Source organism: Phytophthora infestans, genomic scaffold, assembly GCF_000142945.1.
Source record: "Phytophthora infestans T30-4 supercont1.22 genomic scaffold, whole genome shotgun sequence".
Lineage (NCBI taxonomy): Eukaryota > Oomycota > Peronosporomycetes > Peronosporales > Peronosporaceae > Phytophthora > Phytophthora infestans.
Window position 1 is genome coordinate 1,444,560 of NW_003303737.1, and position 11,264 is coordinate 1,455,823.

Consider the following 11,264-nt stretch of genomic DNA (forward strand, 5'->3'; position numbering starts at 1 on the left):
TTGTATGCACACGGATTGAGAGAAATTGGCACGAAAATGGATTTAATTGCTCTTAGTGATACACCACTAGATTAAGCTCCGTTTGCACTTTTTCAAGTTTTTTTTAGTTAATTATGATAATTTTTGACATCAAAGCGAAAAAAAAAACTTCACCCCTCCATAAAGTGATAGTTCAAATGGTCAGGTATCATCAAAATTGGCGGGAAATTTGTTCATTAAAAAATCGTGCTGACGCTACGTAAGTAGAGCTTTCAAACTAGCTCAACCACGCTTCCGTCGGAGCTGTACGACCGAAGTTATCGCCGAAATAAAGAGCTGGTATCTATTTTTCGGATCAGAGAAGTACTTCGAAGTATTTGGGGACTCGTGTTAGAACACCGAAATGACAGCGCCATGACAATAGCCTACTTTAAAGCACCATAATCGTACATATCCTATGAATGGGGTAGGTCTATGCTGAGTGTGGGCCACATAAGGAGGGATGACCTAACTATCAAATTACTATTTGAATTGTGGCTTGACAGGGAGGCCTAAAGAAACGGAGCGATCGTGGAGGCGCCAAATAACCTCCTCTAACAGTGCTTAGTGCAGTGGATAGCTCTCATATACGCCTGCCAGGCAAACAGTACAATTATGTTGGGCTCGCAGCAATGAGCAACGAAAATTCCCAGAGCTAACTACACTGTAGTCTACAGCCATTTCTAAGGCAACACAAGTCGACAACTGTACAAGAATGTTGAAGTTCACAACTGGTCACGCATCAGCCTCGGGTTATCAAAGGGGGATTCAATGAGCAGCAACGTGGGGCTTCCAAAAGTGTCGTCTTGGGTACATATAAGGAAGTGCAGGTTCATGATGATTGCACCAAGTTTCTGTTTTTGTATTTTTAAGCTAAGCTCTACATCATTCACTTTTCAGTTTCCCATCTCGCCTCACTTTACCTTCTTCACTTCGTCCTCTTCGACACCTTTCTAACAGGTTATAATGTCAGCGACAACGCCTTCGAGCTTAACGACGAAACTGAAGCAGTTCAGTGGAACCGGGCTCCCAGCGTGGGGTGCTCAGGTGAAGCTAGCTCTTGAGATCAAGGGGCTACGAGATGCAATTCAGTTGCCTAGACCCACCGACCTCGAGCTCAAGGCTGAGCGGGACGCTGCAGTGGCAACAGAAGCTGGAACGTCATTGGCGTCGGGGACGCCATTGCCGTCTGGGATGGTGTCTACTGCGGTGTCGATTACGCCGCTGCACGACTGCTTAATGAAGCAGAAAATTGCATCATCCATCATTCTCGCAGCACTGAGTGAGAAATTGGCTGCTGAAGTTTATCTACTCGATCATCCGCTGGCTATGCCGCGGCACTTGCGCATGACCTACAATGTCAAGTGCAGCGCCAGTGTTGGTGCTGCCAAGCGGGAGTACATTGGGATCTACCTAGATGAGGACGAGTCGATGATCGAGCACATCCAGAACACAAGGCGTGTTCTCGATGAGCTGCAGGAGCAGCATGTATTGATTTCTGACGATGAAAAGCGTCAGAACTTTATGCAGAGGCTTGGACCTGCATGGAATGGCTTCGTTGGTGTGCTTGAATCGTGTGTAACGTTTGAGTGAATGATACAACGCTGCCATGCTGAAGCAATCCGGCGTGATCAACAGAGCAATCGACGCTCAAGCTCTGTGTCTAACAGTGGCAAAGCAGCTGCTGCATTCAGTGCTGAGCAAGCGTCGGGTAAGCAGAAATAATTCAATTCCAAGAAGAAGAGGGATATGACCAAAGTGAAGTGCTTCAATTGTAACAAGATGGGACATTTTTCCCGGAACTGCAAGAGCGCACGAGTGTTACAGTCGGCAGAAGCCTCCAGTATGGCATTTACCGTGGCCGATGTGGCAGAGGAAAACAAGCGGAGTTGGATTGTGGACAATGGCGCCACAAGACAAGAACCCCGGGTGCTGACGGTGGCGTCAGGTGACAAGCTGGTCGCGACGGCAGTCGGAAAGGCACCGCTCTTTAGGAGCGGTCGAGAAGTCTGTGTTTTACAAGATGTTCTCTTTGTCAAGGGCCTAGCAACAAATCTCGTGTCGGTTGCGGCTGCGTCGCGGCGTGGAATGGCAATTGAGTTCAGGGGTACATCATACACGATTTCATTGCCAGATGGAGTGGTAGCTGGCATCACGAAACGACCGGCCAATGTACGTGGTGGAAGCGGTGAGTGAAGCTGCAGAGCACGCTGCATTAATGGCAGCTGATGCACCGCACATTGCGACATGGCACCGCCGACTCGGACATCTCAATACGCACAGTGTGCAGACTTTACTGGAAGGCCTGAAGCTACCGTGGCAAGGGGCTATTGAGCGGTCCTGCCCGACGTGCGTCAGCGGGAAATTGACCCGGAAGCCCTTCGCCAACAAACCAAGACGAGTGCTGAAGAAGAATCAAGTGTTACTGTCAGTTGATTATGTCGATCCGATGCAGGTGACGGCTCGTGATGGATACACTGGAATGACGAATATTGTAGTGGAGCAGTTTCACCTGGAAACGGTAAATCCACTTCGGGAAAAGAGCTCTCGTGTACAGCTAGACGCTGTTAAGGACTGCATCACCAAGCTAAAAGCCTGCGCCCTAAGCTATTGCGTGGTATTCCTCAAATCTGGCAATACTGCTGAATACATTGGTGGCGAGTTTGCTGCGTTCTGCGACGAGCACGAGATTGTGCAGGAGTTCTCAACACCTTACAGCCTCAACAAAATGGCAAGGTGGAGTGCGGAAATCGTGTGATTGTGAGAAAATGGCTCGCTCAATGATGCTGGGAGCAAACCTACCAATGACGTACTGGACTGATGCCGTTGTATGTGCGGCGTATGTTAGGAATAGTAGCCCTACAAAGGTGCTAGACGGAAAAACGCTAATGAAGGCGCTACTCGGCATGCCGCCTGACATCCGTAACTTACGCGCCTTTGGATGCAAGGTCCAGGCCATGATTCTTGAGGAGCACCACAGAAACCTAGACGCCAAGACGCAAAATGGGATATTCGTGGGGTATGCTACAGGTGGCGCTTACCTGGTGCATTTCTCGCATCACGGTACTGGCGAAACAATTACAGCTCAGACAGTAGTCTTCTACGAGAATCAATTTTCTTCCTCCAGCTGACAAGGACGAAGTCATGATCAATACACAGCTGGATACCGTACAGCTTGACTTAGTGGATCGTACCGAGCGGCAATTACGATTGGAGAATATTACTGAGGAGAAAGAAGACGCGGTCGTGACCCCGGCGGAGATCAAGACACCCTATCAGCCTACGGCAGGCTCAGAACCAGTGGGAGCTGCACGACTTTAGGCGCGCTTACAAGGTGATCCGTGCCTGGAGAAAGCAATGTCACCTGTTCACCGATCAACTAGGTTGTCTAAGCCAAGTCAGCGACGTCTTGCCTTCGAAGAAACGCAAATGTCCCTGGGTGAGGTTTGCGCCTACATCGAAGAACACGTGGCACCTGCTGTATATGATGGCACAAATATGGCTGACGGCTTTGTGAACAGACTAATGGCTCCAAGTGATGTGGAGCAGCAAGCCCTTGCTGTTGATTCAACTAACGTCTTCGAAGTGCGTTGCAGTGACGATCGAAGTGAGTAGGACGAAGCAATGGAAGCAAAAATCTAGAATCTAATTGAGAACGAGACTTTTGTGGAGATACCGCTACCTACAGGTCGCAAAGCGATCAAATCCCAATGGGTCTTCAAGAAGAGAATCAATCCTGACGGCAGTCTTGACAAGCTCAGGGCTAGAGTGGTCGCAAAAGGCTTCTGTCAACGATTTGGTGGCGACTACACAGCAACGTTCAGCCCGGTAGTGCGTCATAGTACAATACGACTGGTGCTGGCTGTAGCGGTAGAGTGACGCATGAAACGACGACAGCTCGACATTTAAACTACTTTTTGAGCTCAAAGTTGCGAGGGGAAATTTATCTGGAACCCGTGGAAGGATACGAAAAACATGGATGGCTACGTCTGGCTTCTCCGTCGCGCGTTGTATGGTTTAAAACAAGCATCGAGGGCATGATACGAAAACTGGACAGCTTTTCTTATCAGCTGTGGGTTTACCCAAGGCAAAGCTGACGCGTGTTTGTTCGTGAAAATTGACGGTGATGAGCTGATGATTGTGCTATTTTACGTCTATGATATATTGGTGTTCGGCACGGATGACAAAGCATTGACAGTGTTCAAGTTCGCCGTGGAAAATGCCTACGATGTGAACCATTTTTGCAGGATTTAGCTACTTCTTAGGATTGAAGCTTCAATGGTCTCCGGCTGGTGATGAAGTGAGCATTTGTCAGGCTAACTACGCATCCAGTGTACTAGAAAGGTTTGCAATCATCAAGTGTCGACCTTCGCCGACTCCAATGGAAGAACACTACCGGAACCGATGTTCCAAGCGCAGGAGCCGTGTGTCTTCAAGCCTCGGTCGGCACTCGGTGTTTTACTGTACTTAGCCGTACTAACAGGACCGGATCTGTCCACCACTGTGCGCTGGCTGGCCCAAGAACCCGGGATCCCAACAGCAGCTGTGCAAAAAGGGATTGATCGTACATTTCAGTACGCATGATTTCGGACTGACGTTTAGCGGTGTAAAATCCAGTAAGCATAAAGATCTCATGGTATACTGTTATGCTGCTGTCGCTGTTGAAAGGGAGCGCAAGTCGTCAACTGGTTACGCTATCTATTACAATGGCAGTCTGGTTGATTGGGGCTCCAAGAGACAATGGTAACGCTATCATCGACTGAATCAGAATACGTTGCTATGGCAAGTGAAGTCCAGGAATATATCGGGCTCATGATGGTGTTGAAAGATTTGGGGATCAAGATTGGCGAAATCGTCGCTCTGGAGGACAACCAAGGCGCGCAGTATCTCGCGGAAGGCAAAGGCGTGACTCAGCGGTCCGTCATATTGACACGAAGTATCATTGGTTAGGAGAAAAAGTGGCGAGTGGAGACGTGCGGGTATGCTAGTGTCCTACCAGCGAAATGGTGGCGGACCATTTCACGAAGCTCGGCAGAACGAAGTTTGAGCGTTTTCGCAGCGATCTTTGTGTTCGTCGAGTGGGAGTGTTGGGTTCGCAGCAATGAGCGACGAAAATTCCCATAGCTGACTACACTGTAGTCTACAGCCACTTCTAAGGCAACACAAGTCGACAAATATAGGGTTGTACAAGAATGTTGAGGTTCACAACTGGTCACGTATCAGCCCCGGGTCATCAAATGGAGATTCAATGAGCAGCAACGTGGGGCTTCCAAAAGTGTCGTCTTGGGGTACATATAAGGGAGTGCAGGCTCATGATGATTGCACCAAGTATCTGTTTTTTATTTTTTAAGCTAAGCCCTACATCAATCCTTTTTCAACTATTCTTCTTGGTCTCACTCCACCTTCTTCACTTTATCCTCTCCGACACCTACTTCCTCTATAACACCTTTCTAACAAATTTGAATAAAAAGGCGCATATTTTCTAGTAACGTAGAGCCGAAATCAACTCCCGTTTTGGACTTTATAAAACTGAGGTGACATTAATGATATTCCCCTCCCTTCCATTTAGTCACTGTATGTCTACTGTAATGTAATGGTTTACGTGTTCGCGTAGCCAAATTATGCCTGTGCTAGACTCAGTTTAGCTAGTCGGCGGCATAGGGTGGTGTCCGCATACGTCGAGTCTCCAGTCGCTGGTAGCGTGTCGATGATAGCCGTGGTAAGTTTTTTCCACTTTGGTCGTATAGAAGCAAATTTGCGAAGTTGTTCAAGATTGTGGGCGCTGCGAAGTCTGAGACCGCAGCCACTTGCGAGGAGGTCTGCGTCGAGAACTAGAGGAAGCGTTGTGCGAGGTCGGTCGCGCCACTTACCTGCGGTACTCGGAGCAAAGTAGGCCTGCATTTGTACGGAAGCTGGAATGTCGGGGCGACGTAAAATGTGACCGAAGAGTCCCCATCTTGCCGCCGTGATACGATGTCGTAGGGTCGTTCTCTGCTGATCTCATAGAGGGTAGCATTGGCAATTCGACGCGGGTAGCGGATGTTCAGGACCTTGCGTAGTTGTCGACGATGAAAGCTCTCCAGATGCAGTAGTTCCGAGGTTGTCAGCGCCCATGTTCCGCAGTTGTACAAGAGAATCGGGAGCACATAGCAGTTGTAAAGACGAATCCTGGTCGCGTCCGTTGATATCTGGGACCGGAGCCATATCGTCCAGAGGCGTCGTAGGGCAGCCGCGGCAAGCGTCTTCCGTCGGGCCAGGTCTTCCGAGTCTCCGAGTAAGGATCCGAGCTTTCGGGCAGAGCGCCATCGTTCTTCTGCTGCTCTTGTTCGAGGAGTGACGACGGATCTGGGTGATTTCGGTCTTGAAAACATTCATCGTGAGTGACCAGCGGGCGAGAATTCCTGGTACTTGATCAAGGATCACTTGGATAGTGGCTTCGTCTGGACAGATAAAATCAGCGTCGTCGGCGTACACTACCATCTGCTTTAATAGGCTGTAAGATACATCTAGTTCACTAGCTAATTCACGAAGAGCTGCCTTAAGGTAACAAACAACACGGGGGATAACGAGTCACCTTGTGGAGTTCCAGTGGTGCTGGAAAAAGGGGCCATCGTCCGGCGTCCTGTTCGAAGTGCCAGCGTCGTGTTTGCCAGCAGGAGTCGGATTAGTCGGATGTCGTCGTCAGTCAGGAAGGTTTGCAAAACCTGGAGTAGTTTGTGTCTGTCAATCGTGTCGAAAGCCCGAGAGAGATCAATACCAAGGATATGAATGGTCTCGCGGTAACGTTGTGCGCGTGCGCACAGCCACCGGTGTGTCCATACAGCATCTGCCGTGCTGCGGTGTTTCCTGAAGCCGCATTGATGGGGCCAGAGAAACTTCTCCACAGCCGGAGAAATTCGATTGAGGACGAGGATCGAAACGGCCTTCCTAATGCTGTTAAGAGCACGATGGGGCGTAGACTGGAGCATTCGCCTCTTGGCTTGTTGGGTTTGTGGAGGCACAGCAGTGTGCCTTCGCCGAGGTCTAGTGGCTCTCCTCGCTCGAAGCTTGAGCTAATAAGCTCTGCTAAGCGGGGTGACAGTGCAGTAGCACCGTATTTGAGCAGTTCTCCCGGGAGTTCGTCTGGGCCAGATGCCCGGTTGTTGCGAAGTCGACGAAGAACTCTTGAGATTTCATCTGCCGTGATAGGTGTGTCTAATAATATTTTAAAATAAAAGACTTGAGGGCTTTCTTAGAGCCGATTTGAAAAACCGATCTCCCTAAAATTGTAAATCAGTAAAAAAAAAGGCCGATGCTACAGTCCATGCGTCGACTCAGTTTATTTTCCATGTAATACTCCATGTAATGTCCATGTGTCGAAATAAATTACTTACCACTGTTTTTAAAATCCATAGTGAATGGAAGTTGTTAGACCTTCGCAAACGAAAGTCCTCTGACATCTCTCGTACATACCGGTATACAGAAGTCAGGAGGTCAACCATACGCATGAACATTAGGCGGGTCGATTCCAGTTTCAATAGAAATGAGATTGTATTAGTTGCATTATGGCTTGCTACCGTGAAGCACGAAGTGAAGGATGCGGAAGCGTAACAGCGTTAGACCAATCGGAGTTACGTCCAGCGACACACTCTTGTCTACATATCGCCAAAACCTCAACATTACGTAGAATCCGCAGTTGTATCCGTCTGTCTGGATCGGTCCATTGACGGACACAACTTTGAAGTCGTCGCTGAGCGTAGTAGCCAGATCCCACGACATGCGGTCCAGTACGTCCTTGTACGTCTTCAGGTTCATTGAGTCGTAGTACAGGACATTGTTCTGCTTGCCATCCACGATCATTGCACACCAATGCATGTTCCCAAAATTTACAGGAATGAGCAGTACATCCGCTTTAGTGAGTAGTTCCTGAACCTTTGTCTTCATTTTTTCACTCATAGATTTCTTCTTCTTTGACGCCGAGGCTGCCTCGACACCGACGATGCGAACGCCGGTGCCCGTCCTGTACAATCTCGCGCAAAAAGCCAAAATCAGCGCATCATTAGCCCATTGGGGCGGCTTGAGACGGTACAGCATCGCGTAGTGGTAATCGTTGCCGTCAATTGGGATGGTATCTTGGGGATAGGCGCGAGCAATGGCCTCTGCCATGCTCTGAAGTGTCGATTGTTGTGCTGCTGGTATGGCGCTGGCTGCATCCTGTGTTAACCATTTGGTAAACGTCATTCCATCATCACACGAACGCTTCACGTTTGCTAAGTATGCCATGGCCTCAATCTGTTCGCGTGAAAATGTTCCGATACCCGCAATGTAGACACACTCGATCTCCGGGTTTTGTCCGTTGCTGTCCATGATTTGTCCAGGTATTGTAGATGTTTCTTTGTCTTTTTGTGTAGTTTGACTCTGGGTGACTACATCGATGGCTGTTTCATTGGTGTTGCTCACAGGCAGCACGGCAACGCACTTGTCCAACAGTTTGGGTGGAAGTAGGTAGAACGCGTTTTCATTCAGCACAGGCGCACTCTCTCTAGTGTACTTGGGTTTCTTGCTACCCGCGTTGTTGTACTTGGTTTGGAGTGGCAGAACACGACGTAGAGTGTCTTGAAGTGGAGGCTTCTCAAGTTGAAGACTGCGCGCAAGTTGTATTAATGTCACCTCTCCAAGACATCTTCTATGGGCTTCTGACTCGTTAAACAACGCTCGTTTCTTCTTGCCGTCTGCTTCTCTCTCCTTTCTGTTCAACCGGGGCCTACCAGACTTCGCAGCTTTGGGGTTCAGACGGATGCGCAATCCACTATCAGTCTTTTTCTCTTCGTTGTCATCAGGAGTGGTCTCAAGCGCAAGCTGCTCCATTTCGGGCTTGGTTCCGGTTCGATTTCGGCTAGTTGTCACTGGAGAGGTCACTTCATCTGTTTCTGTTTATTCTCTCGTGACTGGAACCTTCGTTTTTCAACCTTTACACGTTTGCGCTGCCTAATGTTCCTCCATTGTTGCACGACGAAGTCTAAATGCTCACGGTACTCGTCGTCATCAGCGATATCGGCTAGCTCACTGCATATAGCCTGGAACGCGCTGACTGCCTCCTTGTACTTAACATTAGCGTCAAGCACCTTGTGTTTCGCCTCCCCTGGTTTAAACTCATTAAGCACAAAAGGCCGCGTTGTCATCGGTTGTTCAGCAGGATGTAACCATCTAAATGAATGACATGTCAGACCCTCAGTACAACATCAATATTGGATATTACATGGACAACTCACGGCTTATACGTGGATAAATTGTGAGTTAACCCACCTTTCATCGATGCAACTCAGCGGTATTACGCTTCCTGGGGCGTTACTCCACTTCCGAAACGCGATCGCGTGTTGACAAGGCAGACGCATTGCAGAAGCAAACGAGCAAGTGCAGCTCCACGTTTTCAAATCCACAGCATGCGTCTTGTGTTTACCCGTCACCTCCACGAAGCCTGGATTTGACTTTATGTCGAAATTGAACTTGTCGACCTTCGAACATGCCATTACGTACTCCTTCTCCACGTGTGTTGCTACGAAATGCGTCGTAAAGCGCAAAACTTGGCACATCTCCTCGTCGTAGTTGCGGTTGACACGTAACCCGATCCTAGTCTTGTCGAACACGTATTCACTGGAAGTCCTGGCATCAGCACCCACAAGGGCCTTCACGGTGTCCGTCATGGTCATGTTGGAGTTTACCCCGTCCTTAAAATGCCCAAACCAATTCTCTAAATGGTTGTTCGTGTGGACGCGCAAATGTGCCAACCGTGAGCGTTGGTACATGACCCACATCTCCGTACAAGTGTTCCAGTTTTCATCCATGTAGTTGTAAAATGCCATATATCCAGTCCTAGTGCAAAGTGCCTTCATGGAGGTCCAATTGGTCTCGTAGATCTCTGAACTTAAGGCATATACCATGTTGTGGACTAATGCGTCGATGGCGTCGTGATCGTCCGACGAAAGTTTACCATATTCTGGCTTCCTGGACGCTGTGCGGAGATATTTGATGACGTGAAAGACGCAAATAAACACGCGCGACTTAGGGAAGTACCGACGCAACACGCGGATCTCATTCAGATCTTTGTCGACCATTATAACTTGAACCTTGTCGCCAATCTTATCGTCAATCCGAAATAGATGATCCAGCGCTCGGGACATCTGCCAATCGGCGTTTCGTTCGAGCAAAGACTGTTGTACAGGCTGCCCACGCCCATTGTCGTCTATCATCATGAAGGTCCAAAGCTGGTAGTTGTATCTAATGCACATTACATGGACAAGAATCGCACAATACATGGGCATGACATTAAAATAAGCATGGACAATACATGGACAAATAATTGCACAATACATGGGAGGACTTACCGATTCGTTTTGTGGGTACAGTCCACAAGCAAAAGCTCTGGAAACCTAGTAACCATGTCGCGCATATGGCTGGAAGTCATACTGATCACACCAGAGTGTCCCGCATCAGTTTCGTCCACCGTGACTACGTTACCGTCAATGGCTGCGAATTCCGCGAGAGTTGCGGCGCAAGCGTCGTCGTCATTCAACCCTCCTCTTATCTCTGCTTTAACACGTTGCACAATGTTGTCCACATCCTTCTTGACGAGGTTCTCGCCTCTCCCCAGAAGATACTCATAGATGCGTGCGCGCTTTCTACCGTACATCACCATGCTGTCCACAGCATCCTTCGTGTCCGTGTCGTCCAACCTACGGTTCTCCGCGTACGTCTTGAACTGCGCTGTCCCCACCGCATGGTTGTGCTGGTACACACCGTTCTTCACGCGAAGGCAGCATAAGCCGTCAACTTGCACGAGCTGCACCACAAATCGAAATGGACAACCGCATCCTCGGACGAAGTGCTTGGTTCGCAATCCGCTGCTCCTGTCTTTTGCTGGCCAGCCATGTGTGCAGATGTATGTGCGTTGGTAAGCACCCCACGTCTCTGGTACGTACGGAACATCCATTCCCTGCTTTGCTGCCGCTGTTTGACCCAGCCGCTTGTTTCTCAATACGCAACTAAGCGTTGACTGGATGCGGATGACCTGGCGGGACTTTACCGAGTAAGCCTTCAAATACTCATTCCACGCCGACCAGCTCGGATACGTCACGTCTGCGGGGCCCTCCACAAGGGAGGGAGAGTCTACGACCTGGACAATACATGGACGCTTGAAATCGTCCGTGTCAGGCGAGGCGTCGTCCGAGTTTGCAGCCGCGCCGGAGGCTGCGGAAGCCGTGGTGTCG

At 49.3% G+C, this 11,264-nt stretch overlaps 1 protein-coding gene across 1 annotated transcript; it reads left to right on the plus strand.

Annotated features, from left to right (window-relative positions):
- Positions 1 to 1,257: 1,257 nt before the first annotated feature.
- Positions 1,258 to 1,649, plus strand: PITG_11722 (uncharacterized protein; the record flags this gene model as incomplete). The annotated part of the gene is made up of 2 exons (XM_002901197.1): positions 1,258 to 1,592; positions 1,637 to 1,649. The coding sequence occupies 2 exons, from the start codon at positions 1,258 to 1,260 to the stop codon at positions 1,647 to 1,649; spliced, it is 348 nt and encodes a 115-aa protein (XP_002901243.1).
- Positions 1,650 to 11,264: the final 9,615 nt, after the last annotated feature.